Raw genomic sequence first — 24,204 nt, 5'->3', positions numbered from 1 at the left:
GTATTTAATAACATAAACAATTATAAAGCAAGATACTCTGCCACACTTGCATCGTTCCCTGGAGAGTGTGTGGGAGAGGAGAACCATGACTCTGTTAATTGTGTTGTTTTAATGTGCTCCTGAAGGTATTCGGTTCTGCAGTGATTAGCACATTAGCAGGACCAACATAGAAGAGGATATGGGATTCTTTCACCTATGGTAAAGGTGCAAGATGATTAAGCTTTTGTCATTGCCAGGGGTCTGACCAAAGCATTCTGCTTCACCTGGGATTGTCTTGTATAGACTGTCACTGTCAAGACAGTCACTAAACTTGGAGGTAGAATTGCAGTAATTTTCTATGTTTAAAAGAGATACATGTATTTTAGCCAGTTGAACTTGGGGCCTTACTGAATGCATGAGCTGTTACAAGTGTTCTCACCAAACTGAGCATGTCATGCTTCAACTTCAGGAATAGTGTAAGAAAATGTAAAGCTAATACAGCCTTGTTTTCTGTAGTATAGAAACAGTTCAAGATCTCTGTTTAACCGAACTCTAGTAAATGAAAGATGTCCCTCTGTTGATATGCGTTGAGCAAGTTAATAGTATGTTGTATGCAATCTTAAAATCCAAAAGGAAAAGCAGGTTGAAGTTTTCCTCTCGTTCAGAGGAGGCAGTTAAAATTCACTTTGCTTTCTCCTCCAGTACTAAATTTTATTTTTAAAACCCTACTGCACATGCTTTTCCTATCTTTTCGAACTCTGGATTGCTGAACTGTTAGATTCAGATATGAAAGAACTGTCATTTCTTTAAGGAAGTGCAAATTTTTTACTTGACCTTGGAATTTAAATGTTAGAATATTGTAATGTGTTCAATACCTCAGTCTGTACAACAGAGCAAATGATGATGTCTGGATGTTTGAAAATACAAATTTTGGGGGGTTCAGTAACTTGAGGTTTCTGGGAGATAGTTTTATTTGGGCTACTTCCAATGAAGTTTCAAAAGAACCTAAGTTGAAAGTGACCCTTCGTGCTTCTGTTTTTTATTATTATTATAAAGAATGGGATGGAGGGCAAGTGACTATCTGCTGACTGTAGATTTCATGGGTACTCAAGTACCTAGTGGTAGAAAATGCTTACTTGTGTCTTAAGCTTCCTTTGGAAAATTTGACCCCAAATAATTGGAAGCAGTCTGTCAGTTGTGTAATCATGGCTAATACTCTTTTAAGAAGCTGTAAGTACTAGCGTTTTATAGTCATCAAGCTAAACTTGAGCTTTAAGAATATCTTCACAAGTCCTGATATTTCTGTTAGTATTAATTCAGGTTTGGTTTTTCTTTTCTCTAAAGACAGGTTGACACAGGTGAAAAATTCATAAGTAGTGAATGATGAACAATTTCAAATAATATGTGTTTAACTGTAGCTAGTTCTACAGTTCATCTTCAGTATATTTTTAACATTTGTGTAGGTTGTGTATATGATCCCTAACTAGTGGGACTTGATTTTATTAAAAAAAATTTATCTAATTCTCTTATTTAATTCAAATGAACAAGCTAAAAACTTGGTAGTCTTAAGGTGTCTGCTGAGGGAAAGCCATCTATGATTTGAGATCGATTACTCGATGTGTGTTTATAGATGCAAATGTAGTCACCCTGGAAAGACTGTATTATCCCTCTGAAATGTCATGTTGCATTAGGATTTACTTACTTCATTACCAAGATTTGTGTGAGCTAGAATGGTCTCTTGCTAGCTTCTCAAAGCAATAAGCTGTTTAAAAGATCTGGGGGTTTGATGTTCTGTTGTTTGGAAGTAAAATGGGGTGGACAAAAAATTTTTGCACTGAGAAGATAAGTCAGAAGTGCTGTTACGAAAATCAGTGAAGTAGTAGCTGTAGCTGGCGTAAAAAGAACAGAACCAGGTTCTGCCAGTGATGGAGATTTTGCAAAAACTTAGACAATTCGACTTTTTTTCTGTTTCTGAATTTTGTTCAGCCAGTATGCTAAGGAGTTTTAAAAGAAAAAAAACTTTTTCAATCTATGATGATCTGGAAATTAAAGAAAATTAAGAACTGTCAGCATGTAATTGTGATTTTTAAGTCATAATGCTGAAGGCATGTGTTTAAATGTGTTTTCCTACCATTTGGCCATGATAAAATGGCTCCATTGTATACAAGGAGATGTGGTTATTCTATTACCTCATAGCAAACTGTGTCTTCAGGTTGTTTAATCTTATGAATGTGAGCAAGATGCGTTGTTTTAATTTAGCAATTTCACAATTCCAACAGTATTGTAATTTAGAAGTATCTCATTTAAAAGTCTTACTGACATCAAAATTGTGTTGCTGTAGCTTTACAGAACAGGGTAAAGATTATATAACATGGCAAGTGAAGCAGCCTTATTGTTAAGGATGAGAAAGCTTAGATAGGATATACTTAGATGACAGATCTCTACCCAGGAAAAGCTGTCTTAATGTATGTGTTCCTGGTATCTTCTGTTGCTTTTTGCTGCCTTTTTTTTTTTTTAACTTTGGTAAGCAAAATTGTTAGTAAAATATAAGTAGACCCTCTTGCAGAAGATGCAGTGGAATGTCTGAGCAGTGAGATCCTGTGTGTATTCTTCTAATATGCTGTGGTTTTCCTATATGTTTTGATAGGTTTTGAAATTGTTCCAGTGGCAGGAGTGTGGGGCTTTATTCTGTTTGTATTTTCTATGTTTATTAGTAGGCTAAATTCTTTTGCTGCATTCTGTTACAGAAGCGTTTCTGTTGACAAAGCTCCCAGTCTGTCCTGGTGTTAATACAGAGATTCTCTAGAAGTGATGATCCCATGAATTGTAATTTTTTCTGGTTTGGCACTAAACGTTCAGCCTTTGTCCTCAGGCCTCAGTACATGCTAGGTGTGATGTCATTTCAGTGTGTCATGTCTTACTGAGCAATTGCATTAGCTTTCCAAGCTGTACAGCAAGCATTAGCTTCTGAAAGCTGCCCAAATCTAAGCATTGTAGCCTTTGCCTTTTGTGATTAATTTTTGCTTTTGCTTGTAGAGAGCAGTAAAATGTCACATTATAGTGGTTACAAACACTTAATATGGATGATACCTGTGCAACTAAGCTAGATTATACAAAATCACTGTATGTCAGCTGCGTAGCGAAAGGCCCAAAGTAATGGGGCTTTTTAGCTGCTGAGAATTAATACTAAAGTAACTGCTATTCTAAAGTTCCTTTCATGAAATGTTCTCTTCATATTTGGGAAGCCTGTGCTCCTTACACGCCATAACACAAATCCATCTCTTCTTCTCTATAGGATGCAGATATGGAAGAAAAGGCTGACTTAATTTTCTCAACAGAATTAGCTCATGTGAACTTTGTTAGACCTTACAAACTACAAGCTTAGTTTTTAATTGCATGCTATGGTGTTACAAACTCATGAGCTTGTTTATATCTGAAGATCAGAATGTTTGAAGTTTGTGTGTGAATTCTGTATTTCAAAATATAGTGACTCATATCCGCATGAAACTCAGCTGTTCCAAAAATACAGATTATTACAGATCTAGAGAAACTTAGTGCCACTTATGTTTTTAAATTAAATGAACATATTTATTGGTAAGTCTGAAGAATTGAAGTGTTGCAATGAACTGGATATTTGATGAACTTGCATTTTAAAATTAAGCATCTGTTGTTGAAAAGATAGAATATGCAATTAAGTATCCATATTCCAGAAGTCTAAAATTTGAAATATTTTCTGATGCAGGTGAGTGAATATGCTCACGCAGTGTTTAAGAAAAGCCTTTGTGATAAATGAATTGTTCCCATTCATATTTCAAAAGCTAAAGCAGACTAAAAATTTGAATACTTAATCCTTTCTAGGGTATAGTAATTTATATGTTCTATACAGTAATAATGCAGGCATTATGAAATCTTAGTATGTTTTCTCACACACTGCAGGACTTGCTTTCATTGCAAAAAATGGAGTGAGTTGGAATGAAAGCAAAGAATGAGGAAGGGCTGTCAATCAGTATAGAAGGCCATCAGCATGTTCAAGTAACCACTGTAATGTACTTGAACACATACTGGGTTTGTTCAATCATCAAATCTGCACTCTCAGTCATGTCCCTGTCTGACAAAGGATTTCCTGCAAGATTTTTGGAGAAGATTTTTGTATAGGCTCCCAAGACTGGGAGAGATACTAATTGCAGCCAACAAATGTCTTACTGTGGGTTTGTCATTTCATCCTTCTGGTGGAGAAAGGAGAAATGGAATTGTCAAAAGAGAAGAACATGGACAGTGAAGAGCTGACCTTCATTCTGTAAGCAGTCTTCAGATTCCAGATAAAATTTAGAAGAGTGGACTGATAGACATTTATCTTTTATAAATCATTGCAATTAATAGACTTGCTTAGGCCTGGATTAACATAATTAACAAATGCTTGATATTTAAAAAAAATAAAAGCCAAAAATACCTGTTAGGAGAATGTGCATACACAGTCCAAATGTTGGCTGTGTCTGGAGAATATTTTTATTCTAATGAGTCTGAGGATTTTAAGAAGCAGATGGCTCAATGAATCTTGGAAGGGATTTTGCTTGTTCTCTGTATTTTCTGATGGGAATGTTGGCATAATCAAAAGTCATGGTGGCAGTGTTTGGCTTTCTCTTAACTTAATGAGCTGGCCAGAGATTGGTCTCAGAAATTGATCATTCAAACAAATCTTCAGGCAGTAGGGAACGGTTAGCAGTCTCCCTTCAGATATTCCCCACTGTGCATAAAGATCCAGTGTGCAGTGTGCAAGTCTTGAGAGGTAAGAATATTGTACTGTTGCAGAAGGCTTTACAGGCAGGTTGAACGTTATTAAAAATGAGTCAGATGTTTTCAGTACAAAACCTGGAGTATCTTTTGTGAAGGGTAGCTCCTAAAAATAATAGTTTAGGAACCCAGTGGCAGCTGTGAATTTAACCTTGTTTCTTCAGCAGGGATAGTCTTTCAAAAGTGTCTTAAGTGAAACTGAGGAGGAAATACTCTTTTCCAAGGTCCTGTATTTGGTAAAGGAAGAAAGTGCTTAAACCACACGTAGTTACCCATCAGTTTGCCTTCCTTAGCCTTTAAAATCTTGGCAAGCTGAGCACTGGACTTCCTTGATAGACATTTGAGATGTTAGCATAGATAAACGTTTCTGTGTATGGTATATTTCGAAGTGAAGCTGAAAAATGTAAACAGTTTGTCTTTTCATAAAGATACTAGAAATATCATGTGTTCTTCTAAGGTATCTTTAGCTATGATTTTAAAGAAATATAAACTTGGGAGGGGGATTGAGTTTGTTTTAAAAATAAGTTTATGCAAAGGCTTCAGTTTACAGGTGGGAATTTTAGACCTGGAACTAGAACTTCCCTTGAGTATGCTGCCAGGTGGGAACTCTGCTGTGATAGTCTGTTTTGCCAAAGCTGATGTCCTTTATCTAGTAATATTGTTTCTTTTATGAGGTTCAGTGCTTCAGCTACAAGGTCAGTTAGGAAGTTTCATATTATTAAAAGCCAATTCTAACATGTTTGTATCTTTATCTTTTTTTTCCAGTTTTCAAATGGATAGTGTTCTCCATTCTAATAAAGCCAATATCTTTCAAATGGCAGAACCTAGTTTAAGTTAGGAAGGTCTGGGTTTTCCTTTTGGGACTTACACTTTGAGAGCTTGCTAAGGCTAGGTTTGCTTGAGAATCACTAAAGGCCAGACAGTAATACTGACAGGCAGCTATGATATCTTCCTTCTGTGAAGCTGCTTACTGCTGTCTTGAAAACTATAAAGCAAAAAATATACAATGCAATCAGGAAAGAGTATAAATTTGTAAGTATGGTGCACATTTTGGAGTCATCTATTAGAGTAGCAGTAGGAACCTCAACTCTAAGTATTGACGAATGAAGCATGATCTGTTGTCTCTGGAATGAGAAATATTTTCCTTTTAAACTGCAGAGAGGGAAGTGAGTGGAAATTCCTTCACATCATTTTGTGGGACGTGGGGATATGAAGATAATATCCATGTGATAAAGCTGAGGTTTAGCAATTTGTCCTCAGCTACTAGAATTTAATTGAATGGGTAAGAAGTGGAGAAGGCCTTAAATAACTAAAACCAAAACAAAATAATCCAAACCTGTCAATTATATTGAAGGAATGCTTACTGTTGACATTGATATAGTTCTATTCTTTGACATCTACTACTTGTGATTCTATTTTTTGGTAATAATCACCTGTACTGCACTTCTAAATTTCGCCCTCCTGTTCCACCCGCCTCCAGGGTTCTAAACTTTTCAGCAGTGTTTCTTATGTATGTCCACCATCTGATCAAGATAAAAATAGGATGAATTTAGAAGAACCAGTTGGCTGGATTTCTTTGAACTTCTCTTGTGTTGCCTAAAAGTGCTGTGTTTTTTGTTTGTTTATTTTTGGGGTCTTTTGTGTGTTTTTTTTCTTTTTAACAGGAGTCTTACCCCTCTTCATCACCAATATGGTTTGTAGAATCAGATGACCCAAACCTGACTTCAGTCTTAGAGCGTTTAGAAGATATTAAGAAGAGCAATACACTGGTGAGCAAGTGTTTTGTTTGTTTTGAGAGTTTGTTTAGCTTTGTCACATTAACAGGCAATTAAATTAGTTCAGTTTTGGGGTTATTTCTGGGGTTTTGTAAACACAAGCTTATCTTCCAAAAACATACTAACCAAAAGTAATCCAAAAGATTTCGGTCAAGGAGGAGATGATGACTTAAATGCTTGCTCTTTAAAAGCAGTTAAGTTTCAGCCTCAATAATTACACAGTTTAAGGTTTTCTGAAAGTAATTAAACAATGAAATGCATGAGAATGTAGAACAAACTACTGAATAAAACAGCTCTTGTAGTGTTTTCTTTGCACAGACGTCAATTACAGAGGCAAAAGCTTTGTGTTCTTGAGAATGTATATTCTCTGAAACATGGCTGTAATGGTAATTCCTGGTTTCAGTAAAGACAACTAGACCTGATAGCTTCTGATTCACCAGAATGTTCCTGAGATAGTGATAGGTTTGAACTGTGCTGTGACTTTGGACAATTGCTATTTAAAGAAAATCTTTGCACAGATTCTAATGGTAGTTTTGCATTTCAGAAAACTGTCAGGCATTATATCTTTCTTGAGTACCTTTTTGATGTGGTGATAGGAGCTCTGTGTGTGTATGTGAGTGTGTATATATATCTGTGTGTATATATACTATATACAAAATTAACTTCCCCTTTTATGCAGGAAAGTAAGTGTCCTTGAATATTACTTGGAGAAAAGTTTCAGTACAAATGTACTTTCTTCCACAAAGAGCAGTATTGCAGCCTACTGACAAATTCAGTGATTAAGAGTGTTGTTTTTCCTCTCAAAATTCAGCTTTATGGATATTAAATAGCCCTTAAGGATGATCTTTAACAGAAAATTTTAACTTTTTTTTTTTTGTGTATAGGAATGCATGCATGTGATGTGTACAAAACAAATCAAGCTGCAGAATACTGCTGCTTGCATGGATTATGTGCTGGGCCTACTATTTGCCTGGTTTTGGAAAAGTTGGGAATGTTCTTTCTCACTAAATCACTTACCTGTATAGTTTACTGGGATAATGTTAAACATACATGGCCTTAAATAAGGATGTATAAATTTATTTTCCTAAAGAATATTTAGGATGTGTTTGACTTCTAGCAGAAATAATTAGAAAACTAACAACCAAGTGAGAGTTTTCATGTGCCTTGCCACAATTAAAAACAAAGGGGCATTGCAGAGGAACATGAGTGTTTTAATATGTTGTGTTGGATCCGATTGGAGGCATACGTATGTGTATTTTCTTCTTATAACCTAAACTTTAGACTAAACTACTTTTTGAAGGATGTTACAGACCTCTTAGTCTTTCTGCCTTGAAAGACATATGACAGTATAATAGCAGAAAATATGGCCAAACCAACTTTTTTCTTAAATACACTTCTCGGAAGGTTCTTCAGCTTGAAGCTGTGACTAGTAGCTTCAGACTGAAGACTTTAAACAAGGTATTTCCTGTGTTTAACTACCTACAGGTTTGCTTGCAATAGGGTAGAAAGCTTTATCACAAACATGTATAGGACTTGCTGTCTTGAATTGCATATGCACATAGACTGCTTATGTACATTGTAAGAAAACAGCTTCTGATATCAAGATTGTACTTGCCCATGTAAAAGCTGATGGATTAATGTAATAAACACCTGTGAATGGCCCATTGGTTTCTTGGGAATCCACCCCACATCATGTTATGCCAAGATGAAGACAGACAGGAGTGGTTGAAGAGACAGATACTTATACTACAAAATCTGACTTTTTTTGTTTTGCTCAAAAGCCTTGGCTTTGTGTGGTTTGGGTTTGTTTTTTCCTCCCTACAGCTTTTTGTGTTGCAACTCCCTCCCCTTCAAGGGCTTTGGAGCAACTCGCACACAGACTTCTTGGAGTAGGGTAGAAAAGGATAAGGAACTACTACCTATAGAAATTCAGAGACTTCTGATTTATCACACTATCTCCTAAAAACCGCACTTATTTTGATTTAGACTTTTAGAATGTTTCAAACCAGTTTTCGCTTAATTTATTGCAGCTAAAGGATCATCTGTTCTGCCATATAACTCATAAAGTTATTGGAACAGTCAAATTTTGAATGGGAATAGCATTGGACTCTTCCAGGAGCTCAACTGAGCACAGTGAACATATGCTAAAAGCACTGCTAGCACATGCTTTCTGATTTAGAGTTCGTTTTGGTATTACTCTGCCCTTTCTACTTTCTTTGTAACTTTTGACAGGTATCAGCTGTTTGGGAAACTGAAGACCATGCTCTTCAGGCATAAAAGTTTTGCAGAGATATATATATGGAAGCCATGTCATTTGACATGGTAAAAGGAAAACTGGCTTACCTATGTTAAAATCATGCACACGTTTCCTGGAAAATCTTCTGTGGGTCTGAAACTCTGTGTTACCTTGGTGTCAGCATGCTGCTTTTTGCTGTGAAAATGCCTCAAAACACTGAAAATGTTGAAAAGGTGTTAAGAACACGATCAGCAGAGCTAACATTAGGTTTGGAGGTTTTAGCTGCTTGACTGTTCATATTGAACAAGTTGCAGTCAGCAGATGAAGGGGCTATGGAATTCTGTCTGACTCGTAGTGTCTCCTGAATACCCTTTCAGATCCTGAAAATCATCATTGCGTTAGACTTGGTGGGTAGCTGAAACAGACAGCTGCCTTCTAGTGGTTGTGCAATGCAAAAGATAAATCCTGCTTCAGTTTCGTTCTGTTTAATATCTCAAACCTTACTTCATGGGTTATTAAATACAATTATACATGATTTGGATGTTTGCATTTTAAAGGCAATAGTGAAATGGACTTAAATTCAGGTGGGCAGCTTTAATTCTCACACTTTCCAAACATTGAGCGCTTAAACTTGTGTGGAAGGCTTAAAAAGTATAGAATTCCTGGCATAAGTGTACAGCTTGGATAAGCTGCTGTCCGTGAGCACACTACTTCTGTACTAAAAGTTTAGATTTACTCTCACATGATGGCATTTTAGGAAAGAATGTTGGCCCTTGCAAACTACAAACATGGCAGCAACTAATTATGTATTGGAGATCATAGAGGCAAAATGCAGGAAGAAGCTTTGCTTTACTTTCTGAAACTGCCCAAGGCTGCTGAATGTGTGTGATGCCAACAACTGCCACAGACTACCTGACAGAGAAGTAAGGGCCCCACTCCAAATGACAGTTATTTCTTCCCTCTGGTTCCTTGTCAGCACTTTCCTTCAGTGGTAGGCTAAGACTTAGTGATTCATTCATTTATTTTTATATAGATACAGACTCTGTGTGTGTATATACATATGTATATAGACACTTGCAGAAGAATACGTATGTGTATACATACGTATGTGTGTACTTCCTCAGTCCCTGTTTCTTGGTAGTCAGAAAAGGAGGTGCTTCATAGTGAACCCAGCACTATAGTAATATCATTAAAGTTATCCTAAAACTGTTAATGCTTTCATACTGCATTAGAAAGATCTCTTCATGCATAAAAAGGCCTAATGTAGGATAGGTTTCAGAAAAATTGTTATAAACTGTTTTCAGATTTGTAAGATGTTAACACAGGAAATAAAAAATTCTAAGAGGTGGTTTTGTGTTCTAAAACAGCATTATGGTGTCCATAAGAAATACCAACTTATCAGAACTCCTGAAGCATTAAAAGTTATATCACAGATTTATCTATTAGAAGTTAGTATTTTGTTGTTTTTATATTAAATATTATTAACTTATAAATTTGCCTTTGTATTTGGTCACTTGAGCATTTACCTTTTGCAGGCTATTTAATACCCTGTGCATTCTACTTGCTGTATAATTTCTGCTTTAGGCAGTTTGTATTCCACGGAAACTATTGGTATACTGATAGCCCACTTTTCTTCAGTAGCAGCAAAGTAGGTGTGTTAAGCATTCATTTTACATTTGCCAAACATTTGAAGTTAGCTTGGAAATTAATTAATACGTGGCAGAAATCTGCTATTCAGTCTATTCATGTACCATTAACACATACCAAATCATGCTAGGCCCTGCTTAGAGCAGGGAGTTGGATCAGATGGCTTCCAGATATGCCTTTCAGCCCAAATTATGCTATGATTTTTCATACATGTGAGCAGAGCATAAGGGATAGTGGTGATCGTGGTCCATGGCAGAAGGATCAAGGGTATGACATGAATTCCTGTGGAGGAAAAACATAGCAGTAAAGAAGAAGAGTTGTAGAGACAGGATCAGCTTCTCGCCCTGTGACCACCGTTGTAGAAACTGATGTCAAGTAAAACAACTTAGCTATAAAAATGAAACTGCAGTTTGACAGCTCAGCTGTATTCAGCTACCCCTGAGGTGCAGACGGCTGCCAAGGAAAGGGGTCCCGGCTCTCAGCTGCACATTCCTGCCTCACCCTTTATGGTGAAATTGGTGCTTGTGTGCTGAAGCATATCAGGAATTGATCTGCCTCAGAGTTTGCAAGCTGCTGCATGGTTGTGTGATCTCTGGTGCCAGTGCAAATGAGAAGGTGAAAATGTGCTGCTGGAGGCAGGGAGACACATTTTCAGGCACAGTCACTGTGTAATTTGGTCCTGGTTGTGCCAGCAGTTTGTTGCTTTGAGAGTGCTTGTGGACCTACCTCACAGTGGTGCTGTGTTCAGAAGGAAGTGGGGGAAGCTTATAATGTGCTAGGTCCTGTCTGCAAAAATTCTGTCTGATTTCAGTTCAGGTGTCAGGACTTCTTATGAAGGGGATGGGGAGTGGAGGAAGCAGGCCAGGAAGCAGTTATTAACTCTTTTCCCAGCCCTTAACTGTTTGTTTCTGTAGAGACACATTTAATATTGTGTTCAACTGCTTTTCCAAGCTTTGGACCAGCCAAATGCCTGTGGTGGTATTCTTCCACCATTCAGATTTTTTTGTACACTTCACAACAGATGTAAACAAATTAATGGCTTGCCTGGCTTTACATAGCTACGTGAGGAAAAATTACAATTCCTCAATTTTATAATTTATCCTCCAACTCTCCATGAGGCAGTGTTGTTTGTGCAGAGGAAAATGTTCTCGACCAAATGTGTAGCAGTGCAACTTTAGGCATCTTGCACGTACTGAGAATAATAGTTCTAAGACCTGTGGTTCTATCTGCAAACTTTTTGATTGATTAACCTGCCTCCTGCCTGCTAAAAGATTTCCTGTTGTTTCAGATACCCAGGAAGTTTCAAACAGGTGTAGAGTCTTAACACTGAGAAATGTGATTGTTACAGAAAGCTCCTGGCAACATAAACTATCACATCTCACATATATACTCACAAGAAATGTGTTGCTGAAACACCAGTTCTTCTGGTGTCATCTGCTTTATTTTTGAGTTAAGGATGACAGCCACGAATGATGCAGAAACAGCAAATGCAGTGTGATAGAGAACGTCATAATTCTTGTAATGCAGGCTCGTATGTCAGTTCATGGCCTTCAATGAATAAATAACATTCCTGTTAAACAGGAACATTGAATTCTACTGGAGAAGGGAAAAGCACCAGGGAAGCTTTCAGATAGAAGAAAGGCAGCATTTGCCTTTCCCTGCTAGTGAGTTGGGCTTGGAAATGAGTTCTTAACCCTGGAGAGGCTGAATTTTCACTTGCAGTAGGGTAAGGTAAGAGCATTTAAACTGGCCAATAGCAAGGCTTTAGACATGTAGAATATTTTGGAGTGACTAGATTTTTCTTACATACCTTAATTTATTGTCTATTTTAAGAAATACCGTATACAAACACCAAATAGTGTGGTTTGAGGTATCATTCAGGATAATACAGTCTATGGTGTACATTGGTTGAGGCTACATTGCCTGAGTCTCCCTCCTTTGTGGAGAGATACTTAAGGGGAGTTAGGGTTGCTGCTCCAAGTTTAACTATGGGTAGTGTTGAAGGATATGTGTACAGAAATGGCTGTCTTGCTTGCTGCCTTCTATAAGTGGTGTGCATGCTGCCCTCTATAAGTGGTGAGACAAAATCCCTTTGGTATCTAGAATAAAAGTTGATAAATGATTGTATAATTTTGGCAAGCTTCTTCTAGGGTATTATTCTGCAAATAATGAAGTGTTGACCATTTTGGAAATGTTTTCTGCAGCCCTTTCTTTGTTTTTCTGACATAGCTATGCAAAGACCTTGAAAAGTTAGGAAATGCGTAGTACAGTCTCTTTTGGTCTTGGCCTTAACTAGGAATCTGAGGCTGCCTAGGGAAAGTTAAAAGTGGTGGAAATCCACTTAATTAGCATGGTGATCAAGAAACAAACTTAGTGTTTCTCTATTTCTGCAGAACTGAATTTATTTTCTGGATAGCATTACAGTGAGTGAAAGGTATTCCATATTTTGCAGTTAACTGAAAGTTGGAAACAGAAATCAGTGATAGTAACAGATTGTGCCTCAACCTGATACAAAACACAGCAAGCAGACTACTTGGGCTCTAGCTCAGAGGTTGGCTAGTTTCTATGCCTTGTGTGGTGTTTGTCTTACTTCTAATACCTCAATGGTGTACCCTAGAAAGGGATTCAGGATGTGGAAAATCAGACTGTTCCTCCTTGGTTTTTTGAAGACTTGGTTCTTGAACCTAGGAAACTGGAATGAACCAACTTGTCTCATAGAATAAGACCATTTGATTATTCCCTAGTGATCTGTGGCTGAGACACCCACACCTGGAATGGATGATGCTGCCAGAGCAGATCATTCTTTTCCTCATGACTTTCTTCAGTTGACATGAGGAGATGAAGAGGAGCCTTCTTTAGCTTGCCATGTGTTCTTGGTTTCCTATTGTGGGGATTTTATTACAGTGACTACAGAGAAAAAGAGGGGTCTTTAAACTTTATTCCAATGAGTGCAGATTTAAATGCTGTACACAGACTGAAAGTTCAGTACCAACAGGTGAAGAAAATTCAGAATATATTGTTCTGTGCTTTGGTTTAAATAGATGTTTCCATGTTTTCTTTCCTTTATAGCTTCTTCAACAGCTGAAGAGACTAATATGTGACCTCTGCAGATTATATAATCTTCCTCAGCATCCAGATGTTGAAATGTTAGATCAGCCATTACCAGCCGGACAGGTAAGTTATGTTAAGAATGATTAAACGTTTTGTAAGCCAGAACTGACATATGAAGCACTGTTGCTTTATGGCGTCCTCAATCTGAATTTTGTTTGCAGAATCCATTTAATAACGGTGTGATAATATTACACAATTTCCTTTGGAGTTTCTGTATCATTGAAAGGTGTGTATGTGATACCAGCGCTGTCAGTTTAATTCCCTTCTAAATATTGTTCAAGCCAATTGCTGTGCATTCCTACTGCTTCCCAAATTTACTTTTTTCTGAAATATAAATGTGATTGAACACTGTTTGCTTTTTCTTGAAGAGTGTATGTTTTACAGCGTGCACTTGGATGAACTACTCTTGATGTTTTCCTCCTTCTTCAGTCCCTTGCAGAGACATGGGATATCAAGACCATATGCTACTTTGGATAGGGAGTATCTGAGGTGCCTTGTTTACTTTTTGGGCTCTTGACAAATTAAGTGTTATGAAGGGCTGTGAAACATTCTGGTTAACTACGGTGTTTTGTATTGTGCTGAAAACAGAACTAGTAACTGACAGTAACTGTTCTTTTTTGTATTTTTAATAAGATTATGATAACTTCATTTGCTTGTACTTGTTAAGATGACATGATTTCTAAAAACTGTAGCGTAACAGATGGTTTTCCTGTGGGGACAGTACTATAGTAATGACAAATAACTTGCTTAAATTTGGTCATGTGCCAAATTGTAATCCTATGGGTCTTTTCCCTCAGCCACCCACATAGTAGTGCAACTGTAAAGCAATAGGCCCATAATATTAGGAAGTAGCTTTGAAGAGTTTTGCTTATGCTCTGAAACTCAAAAGCAAACTCATGGAAGGTTTCTTAGCTAGAAATGGCAGATAATTTGCAAGTTAAATAAGAGTGGCTTTGTAGGTCAGACCAAAGACCCATCTAGTCCCCTGCATTGTCTACGGCAGTGGCATTCCTTCTTTGCCAAAGGAAGAGTAAGCAGACAAGAAGTATATTAGAATGCGCCTGAGTATTTCTGCAGCTCAAACTTCTTGAGCTTGAAGTGGTATCCTGAAATGGAAAGCCATGAAAAATGAACTCAATGTATTTTATCAAATAATCTAATGACAATGGCTTGTATGATTATAGTGGTTGTTGCGTAGAAGTTCTAGGTAGTGAGGCAAAAATCCATTAAGTTTTAGAGGTCTAAAGTTTGTTGGGTTTTTTCTTTTTAGAGGTCTAGCATGCATATGGATTCTAGCAGAGCCATGATCTCATTTTATGGTTAAGAGATCTTGAGTTATAACACCCTTGACTTGTTTATTGCATTTGTCACTGTCTCAGGATAGGATATCCTTATCTGACTCTTAAGTTTCCACTTAGAACTTAATGTGAAATTAATTGTGACATTCTGTTTATCTTTGCTTCCTGCAAATATCTCTTCACTGTCATACTCTAGGAAAGTATCTTTATGTATCTTTCACATTAAACTTCAGTCCTTTGCAGACCTTGATAAGAGTAACTTCTGTATATACTGCTCTCTCTTTGATAGTAGACTTCTTGTTTTTGAAAGGAAGGAACATATGCACAATTTATGCAGAAACCTCATTGTTGTTGCAGAATGGAACAACAGAAGAAGTTACATCGGAGGAGGAGGAGGAGGAAGATATGGGTGAAGTATGTGTATATATGAGGTTGTTATCCTAATCTAATAGAATTTTGGCATTTTGCTCTGCAGTGGCTGGCTAATTATTAAGCCAAACTGTAAAATGTAATCTCCCTAGAGTTCAACAGAAAAGATAATTAAAAACTTGGATGTTTACCTTAATGTCAGCTTTCACTTCAACCAGCAAAACCAGTGAAATTCTCTTTGTAAACCTAGATCTCAGTTGCGAGGTACTTGGGTACAGAGCATTGGACATCTGTGCTTTAGTCAAATGGTACATAACATTGTGCCAAATCAGTAAGTTTGCATAGTTAACTCCTATTTCAAGCAGCATATGAACTGGCTCAGATACAGTTGGAAGTGCCTCCCAAATCGAAGCAGACTGGCTAAGAGTAAATCAGTTTGCTGATTTATTGAACAGGTGAGTTAGTTTTTAACTATAATACATAGCAGAAAATGGAAGGACACGTGAAAGAGATATGCCAAACTTTAAGGGGTGTATGTCACTGTCTGGCAATACGGTGCTCCATTTAATGAGCTTTTTACTGTGTGAGAACCACCCCTTTCAATTTCTTCTACAACATGTTAGAATAGCTCCAAGATGCTTGCTTTTTAAACCACTATAGATAGCCTTATAGAACTGTCCTGACTACTTCATTTAGATTTTTAATGAAGAAGGTGTATAGTAAGAATGAGCAACTTAATTCTTTGAATAGAAGGTCTTCCTTTAGAAAAGATGTAAATTTTACCCGTGTTCTGGAATTAATCTGAAACACTCTCTCTTAAACCATATTTCGCCTGACCCAGACCACATTTGTTGGAGCCAGAGTTTCTGTAAAGGTAATATGTACACTCTTGTATCCTGCTGCCGCAAGGCTCTTTTTGCTTGCAGACTTGTAAGTAACCTTTTGTGCTCTGGGTCACTTTAGACAAAAAAAATAGTCATGTCTGTCATTATTTATAAGCTGTCAGGTAGCATTGTATATGGCACTCATATCTTGTAATCCAGTCCAATTTCTAAATTGAAAATCAGCTTAGGGTTCATAGGGCTATATCATTATTTTGAGAAACATGAGCATTTTAAAGAATACTGAGTCTTAAATCTGTTACAGTTGGAGAAAACAGTGTTGTCAAAGGCATCAGACAGGTGTATTTCGTAATACATAAGACATCCTTGAATTCGCATTTATGGCCAGGTTTTCCTGCTATGTAAACAGATGGTGCATGAAGAGTACCCACAGGTGTGGTGGAGCACTGCATATTAGAGCGTATCTGACAGTCATGTACTCGTAGCTTGCCGGTGTGGCTGCTGTAGCGCTTCCTTTTTCATCTCAAGGTATTTACATCCTTCCCCTCCTCTCCACAAATAGCACTTGAATCACCTTACATGCAGTTCTCTTAAGTTCAGAGTGCTCCTTTGCAACAGGATAACCTGGTCTCAGAACACAGGGTGGAAGATTTTTTCAGTGTCTTAGTCTAGAACTCAGAACTGAAATGTTGGCTTGTGTGATCGAGATATGTGATCACATAATTTTGTTTCATATTCCAATGTTGCATCTAATCTTCAGCTGAAATTGTTCACCTTAAATAAAGTACATGTAACTTTCTAATATTTAACTTTCTTGAAGGAGTGCTGTAGCCCTGAGAGCTATGTTAATCGTTGTTTGGCAGAAGTGTAATATAGCCAGGATGCTAATCGAAAAAAAGAGTCTGTTTCTAAAAACATCTTGGAGACACCCTGAATTTTTGTACTTTTGAATTCTCAAGCCCTGTTCAAAGTGCCTTAATTTTCTGTTTTCTACCTACCTTAATAGGCTAATTCACTACAATCCTAACTTCTCACAGAGGTTTTATTGTGCTCATTTATGTGACCAGAAACATGTGAATTTGGGTCTCATTTGTATTGTGATGGGTCCCTACGCTTCCAGGGAATACTGGTGGCTTGAGAGAGTGCAGTTAGAACAAAACAGAAATGGCATCCAACAGTCACTAATACATAGCACTGTGTAGTATGTGACTATCCCTAAATGCCTTTGGAGTGGGTTTCATTGAACAAAGAGCATAGTTAAGTTATTTACAGGGAATTTTCCTCTATCCCATAGGACATTGAAGATCTGGATCACTATGATATGAAGGAGGAGGAACCAGTTGATGGGAAGAAATCTGAGGATGAAGGCATTGAAAAAGAGAACCTTGAAATCTTAGAAAAAATCAGAAAAAATCAAAGGCAAGATCACTTAAATGTGAGTTAATGATTTGTGGTTTTTCTTTGCAATACCTCTGGCTTTAAAACTGAATTGGTTTTCAGTAAATAAAGCCTGCTGTTATGCACCCAGACATAAATTAACCTGTACCTGACTTCCAGCATATATAGGACAAATGTCTCAAGTTTTGGGACCTAAATTGTTCTTTCTGGAGAAGTTTGAATAGGCCAGCTAAAATTCCAAGGTAACTGGACTCATATTTCATGAAAATCTTTGGCACAGGAAGTTAATTGTCAGCCCATATCCCACAGAGGCACAAAAACTACTTCAAAGCACTCTCATTCAGCCTGGGAGAATGCTGTCATAATTTCTTTTGTCAAACTGGGTTGGGGTATTCTTGACATTCTGGATGAAGAAGTATCTTTTAGTTTTTCACTAGGGTCAGGTCTTACCTGTAAATCCAGGTTTCACACTTGTTAATGATATTTAACTGGTCATCCAATTTCCAGAGGTATCTATTTGGTTGTTCCCCTGTCTCTTGATGCCTTTATGAACAGTAGTCCTCCTTGCAGAATCAGCAGAAAGCATCTAGGTTGTAAGCATGACTCTTGTGGCTGAGCTCTTACTAAAATAACAAATAAAGCCATATAAAAAACTGCATTAAATGTCATGGGTGACCTAACATACTTAGTAAATCCAGGAATTTGTGCTTTAAATCCATTTTATGAGTGAGTTTGTTTTTCAGTAATATCTAGGCCACTTGGAAATTACTGAAGGGTTTTTTTTTCCTTTGCCAGACGTAAAGCAAGGGACCTTCAGCAGCCCTGCGGCTTTATTATCATAGTTTTCTGAGTGGTCCTGCCAGCAGGCAGTTTTAAAAAACCTGTTTGTTCTCCAGAGGTTTGGAAACATTTTGTCACAAGTGCCAAGTTCCAGAGAAGCTTCTACTTCTCCAAGGTGCATGTAGGAGGGAATGATGATGTCATACAACCTTAACTTTATTTAGGCTGGCTTCCAAAGAAATCAAAACCTTTGTTTCACAGAGGCTTGAAATCTGTAATGCATGAAATTCATTACTTCTGTTCATGACCAATGTCAACCAAAGGTAAGGGTTCTAAAACTTTCATAAGTCACCTGTACAGAAAGAAGGTGCTTAAATTGGTGCCCTCTACTGTGTGAGCTCATAAGTTCTTGCATGCTTTTTGGCAAGTCAGCAGACATCTGTAGATCATGTCCAAACACAAGAAGTGCTATTTATTATTAAGCTAATAGTTGAGCATGTGAAGCAGTAGTTAGGTACAGGGGAGGGACCTGTAAGTAGTTAGGGAAGGACTAAGATTTAGTATTGGTATTAGGGAACACCTGGATTTTTGGCCAAGGAAGCAGAATCTTGTCTGTTTCTTGTCATGAATTAATGGCCCTAAATAATTTTAAAAACTTCTTGGTCTTAGTTAGTGACACTTTAATATGGAAAAGAGATTAAGTTTTTAGCCATTTGGTTTGCAAAGAGAATAAAATAGAAATGCTTTTATCAGAGTTCTTCAACTACAAGTCTTCTGCTTCTGTCCCAGTGATCCTCTAATATGACCTGACTGCAAACTTGTCAAAAATTCCTTAGACTTTTATGTTCTGCTGAAATAGGCAGAGACTGCTCTTTGATTTGTGTATCAATTCAGGTTGTCTGAAGCAAAGTGGGCAGTAATCATTACCCCTTCAAAAACAAACAAAAAAAAACCACAACACAAAACAAAACAAACCCAAGGAAACCCAACACCGAACACAGCTTCCCCCCCCCCCCAAAAAAAAAACCAAACCCCAAAACAAAGCAAAAAACCACCCCAAAACCTGATCAGCATGTCACTATTTAAAAGCAGGTAAACATAAGGTGCCAAACTGCTTTTGCTGTATAGTCAAGTCTGTTTTAAGACTTGACTAAGCATGAACACAATGATCACTTAGTGCTTTTGTTTAAACTTAACTGCTCAGAGTTCGAGAAGATGCCTGTTGAGATTCTATTTCTGTATTTATTAGTCAGACCTAATGGTAAAGACTCCTTAATTGTTTAATAAAATAAATTCTCTTTCGGTCTGAAAGGCATGGTCTTTACTGTCATCTAAAACTTTGGTTGAGAAAAGGTTTTTGTAGTGTCAACATTACTCCTAGGTGTGGAAGGCCTCTTAAAACTGCAGATTTTCTTTTGCTATCTGTTCTTTCCCATTTGGCAAATATTGCCTTTCCTTTTGCTTTTTTCCTCCATGTCTAGTGGAGCTGAAATGAATGCTGCTGGTTTTTGTTTGACAAGAGCAGATTCAGCTTACATAATAGCTGTTTCTCATGCCAAGACACTCTCGTTGATGCTGGTGCATAAACAAGGTCAGCTGAGTACAGGGAACAGGGTATTCTGCTGCTGCTGAGGAATCGTGGTATTTTTGTGGGTCACCAGAAATAGCTGCGCTGCTTAAATTATTTCTCAAAGGACTTGTGAGGGTTTATTCTTAAGTGCTGGAGAACTGAAAATAATAGCTGCACTATTGACCTAGGAAAGATCTAACCTAGTAGCATTTAAATGCCCCTTTATGCTGCCAAAACATGGGACTTTTAAATAGAACATGTTAAACACACTTTAAGGTAGCAGAAGTTTGCTCAGTATCCTAACATAAAGCAAACTTTAAATCTGTTCAGCCCTTCGCAGTGGGTTTTTTAAAAGGACAGTTTTGAGTTTCACAAACATAAATCTAGTGGCTAAACATAGTCTGTTTTTCACACAAACTACACGGCTCTCTTACTTTCCTCGACTGAGGAAACAAAGTCTACCAAAACAAAGCCATGCCATTTACATGCTTGTTCTTGGAAAAGAGAACGTTGAAACCTAATCTAGGGCTTTGAGTAGCACCCAGTGCAACCAGAAGACTTTTCAGTTTCTTTACGCGTTCTTTGGCCCAAGTCCATAGGTCATTCTCTCTCCGTTTGGCTGAAATATAGGCTGAAGCCATGGATCACACTAAAGGTTTTTTCATAGGAAAGAAGTGTATGCAGTCCTGTTCTCACATGTTCTTAACAGCTTAAAGTCAGTTTTCTGCTGCTCAAGACTTTTGTCATAGGAGTTTCTAGGGTTTGTGTGTTTTATACAAGTTAAGAATATGTATCTACTAATTTTGTAAACTAGCTCACTTCCTTGGCAGTATTCCTAATCCTATTCTTGCCGGCATCAGGAAATAAACTTAAATTTGGCTTGCTGTACAGTACATAACTCGGAGCAAGAATTAATACTTCTCTTAACATTATAACAACTTCAAAGAACCACTTGCTTACTGGGAATAAAAAAAGGTCTTTGAACTGGAGTAATTAACTTCAAATATTTAACAACTTGCTGCTGCTTGCTTTTCAGAGGTCTCTCCCCACATAGTCATTTTAGAGATTAATGCTTTTCTGATTTAGATAACGCTATTAGCTTTTACCACTTCCTACTGAGGAGTTTATGCACTTTCCTTTAGAAGTCTCAAACGTTTCCACTTTCATCTTCAGATTTTTTTGAAGTCTAAGGTGTCATTTCCATTTTCACTCTAATCCTTGAAGTGAGTATGAATCTATTTTAACTTCCGGTAATTAATGTACTTTTGCAGAAATACTGAGAAAGTTCAGTGACAAAGGAGCAAACTGGTATTCTTTAGTTTTTTGGGTCACTTTAGATTTGATTTTATTATCGTGGAGGAGTTTCCATTCTTTGTGGATATTTTTTAGCAGATAACTTTTAGTCTTGTGGCCAGATTGTCTGAAGTGTATGATGAGTGAGGCGACTTATTGTACTGTTTTGATGTGAGACAGGTTTTTTTCTGGTCAGGTGGAAAACAGGCTCTCTGGTCTTTGTATTTAAAACTGCAGTGAACTTCACCTTCTACCTCGTAAGTCACTTAAGGAGTGGACTGTAATTGTGTTTGGAGGGATTGAAGGGGAGGAGAAAATGTCCGAAGGACAAAAGCTGAGGCTGCAAAACCTATCTCGAGACTTAGTGCAGCAGGCATCTAGGGCAGTGGCATGTGCTGTGCTGATTTCTGCACGGTTGGGCAGGTCCTACTGTCTTACAAATGCAGAAGTTCTGAAGTTCTAGCTTTCTTAGAAGTTGCTGAACTGTTCTATAAAGTATTTTACTCTAATTTATACATTCACACTAAAATACTAATTAAGGATAGAAACAGTTCTGAAAAGTACAATGCATACACCGACTTGGACCAAAGTTTCATGTTTCCAACAGTGGCAGAAACACATCCTTAGGGGAAGAGTTTGAGATCAGGACAGTCTTGTACTGGTGCATCTTATGAATATTTTTCATTTCCAACAGTTCTAGCCCTGGGAATTCCTGCACCAGGTGTTTGTTATTTGCAGCTCTCCTGTAGCAGGGATTTCTCCAGCTTACCTGCTCATTGTTCTGGAGAACCACAAGTACACTTGTACAGGAGAGGATGATCAAGTGAGACTTTTTGTGCCTATTGGATTACTTAATAGGGAAAGAGTCACTTGAGGCTTGTCTGGAAGCTCTTTTAACTTCTTCAGTTTACAAATCAAACGTCTATGCTTTTCTGCTCTTGGCATCAATGCCATATGACAGATACCTGTCAGATCCCACGATTGACTAGTTATTTCTAAGGCAGTTGTGACAGTAGGTCTTGATCTCACAACTGGAGAAATGGGAGCTTTATCCCCCTTGGAGTGGTAAGTCCCATGTTTCCAGAAGGATACTCAGTTATTTATATCTGAGTTCAGACTTTGAAATCATAATTGCATATAGCGAGGTATTGAAAGTTGAAGTTTTCATTTTTAGTACCATTATAGTCAAACTGAACTCACTGCTCCACTACATCATGCAATGGTGTGATTCAAGTAGTACTCTCTTCTAAATGACACTTTAACAGTAGTTATTTTAAAAAAAAAGTGACGCCAAAATTAAAGATTTTGTGTTTCAGAGCAGTGGTGTTTGGCATTAAGGTTGCCATCAGGTATAACAGTTAATCTCTGCAGGCTTCCTCTTCGATTTCTTCCAAGGGTAGTCCAGAGCATGTAAAGTAAGGTCGTGTGCTAAACTTGTTAGGTTAAGCTTGCTAGCCTTTCTCTTGATCTCAGGTTACTGGTTTGCAGCCTATTGATTCTTTAGAATAGCAAGTCTTAACTATATTTAAAACTGCTCTATAAGGAGTGGTGAGCCTGACTAGAACCTCCTAGGAAAAAAGGGTGAAAAACACTGTTGTAGACAAAGTCTACTGAGGCTAGCTTACACACACTAAAATTAACCTTTCCTCCCCCCCCGCCCCCTTTAAATACCACTGCAGCTTTTCAGCAGTTACAATGGCACTCAGGAGTATGCGGGTGTGTTAAGTTTTGGTTTTTAAATTACTACACTACAGAAGACACTTAAATTTTCATATGCAAAGGTGAGCTTCCAACATTATATACAGAAATTTAGTAGCTTAATTTGATATAAATAAAGATGCAATGAAGAAACTAGTTTTCCACAGGATGCCTTTGAGAACCTATGTTGTTTTTAAATTGCCTGTATTTAGAGGTTGATATTCAGTGAAAAATATAAGAAGAATCCTTCTTTCACTAAGCAATACAGCAGATGAGGCAAGGATATTGCACAGCTCTGCACAGAAGAAAGCCAAAATCTTGACACTTCTCTCTAAAGTTTCTTTCCTCCCGACTCAACAGTTGTGAGTCTTAACAGTAACACTCAGAGTAGAGGTCTGAAAAAGCACAGCAGTTTTTATAGAGAATGGTGGTTAACACTGAATTGTGTTAACTTGTTAAGTGTAATGATTTCTTTTTCAGCTAATCTGCAAATAGTGGGTATAAATAGTAGTAATCCATAAATGACTTCTATAAACAACCAGGTTTTTTTTCCATAAAACTTCATTCACTTGTTAAAGGAAGAGAAATCCCTTTTTTGTGTGATACTCCTCTATAGACAGAGGCTTCAGTAAATTGAGAAATTACTTGTCTGGAGCCCTGTCCTTATGTAGCTTTTGTTTAATCAGATGAAAGGAGTTGCCTTTTATTTGCATATTTAATTACAAAGGTCATTCTTCATACTGTTCCGTGAAGAAAAACTAGTGGAATTTCAGTAATCTGCATAATTAAATCCTGTGGAATATGAAAATGAATAGCCTAAAAGAATAGTCTACAGATGATAGTTAAGTTTCTTACATGATGCTGCTGAACAGAGAAGACAAAAGAGTATGTGGAGACTAGCATCAAGTAACTATTACTGATATTTAATCCTTGTAAAGAAATAATTTGATCCTACAATTAAGACCTTGTAGAATATATAATATCACTGTTGACTTCAGGCAAACAGGGATGATGTTTCAGGTATTAAGACAATGGTCATAGCTGCTTCAGATTCCTCCAGAAATACTTCTGACACTTCTGTTGAAAAAGGATCTGTCTGTAGATATTCATAGTGGCTGAAAGGAAACTGAAGAAAAGCTGTCTTCCAATTTTTAGGTGGTGCAGGAAAACAGAGCCATAAACTGTACTTCATACAGGAGGCTGAAGTTAACTTTATTCTAGGTGGGGGCTTTTTTTGTGTTTGGTGGTGGGTTGGTTGGGGTGTTTTCCCTTCCACAGCCCCAGTCCCAAAAGCATGCTGATGAGCCACATGTATTAACCTGGATTTCAGTGGGAGTGACTGAAGACCAAGCAGCAACAGAGAACTGCGTGGGTCTCATAAAATAATCTGCTGTTGGGAAGCTGACTGTTGGTGAAA

The 24,204-nt window shown here is 37.5% G+C and overlaps 1 protein-coding gene across 2 annotated transcripts in view; it reads left to right on the top strand.

Moving 5' to 3' along the window:
* The window catches only part of UBE2Q2 (ubiquitin conjugating enzyme E2 Q2), a 50,401-nt gene that overhangs the window by 10,303 nt on the left and 15,894 nt on the right, over window positions 1-24,204 (top strand). Inside the window, exons 2-5 of one of the 2 annotated variants that reach the window (XM_075099968.1) lie at window positions 6,435-6,539; window positions 13,498-13,602; window positions 15,195-15,251; window positions 17,343-17,483. In XM_075099968.1, coding sequence (XP_074956069.1) covers window positions 6,435-6,539; window positions 13,498-13,602; window positions 15,195-15,251; window positions 17,343-17,483 — 408 coding nt within the window. The remainder of the gene's footprint in view (window positions 1-6,434; window positions 6,540-13,497; window positions 13,603-15,194; window positions 15,252-17,342; window positions 17,484-24,204) is intronic. The other variant, XM_075099970.1, reaches the window with a different exon arrangement.

This window comes from Phalacrocorax aristotelis, chromosome 7, assembly GCF_949628215.1.
Source record: "Phalacrocorax aristotelis chromosome 7, bGulAri2.1, whole genome shotgun sequence".
Taxonomy (NCBI): domain Eukaryota; kingdom Metazoa; phylum Chordata; class Aves; order Suliformes; family Phalacrocoracidae; genus Phalacrocorax; species Phalacrocorax aristotelis.
The sequence above is the reverse complement of the archived record's forward strand: the minus strand, read 5'-3'. Positions and strand labels throughout refer to the sequence as shown.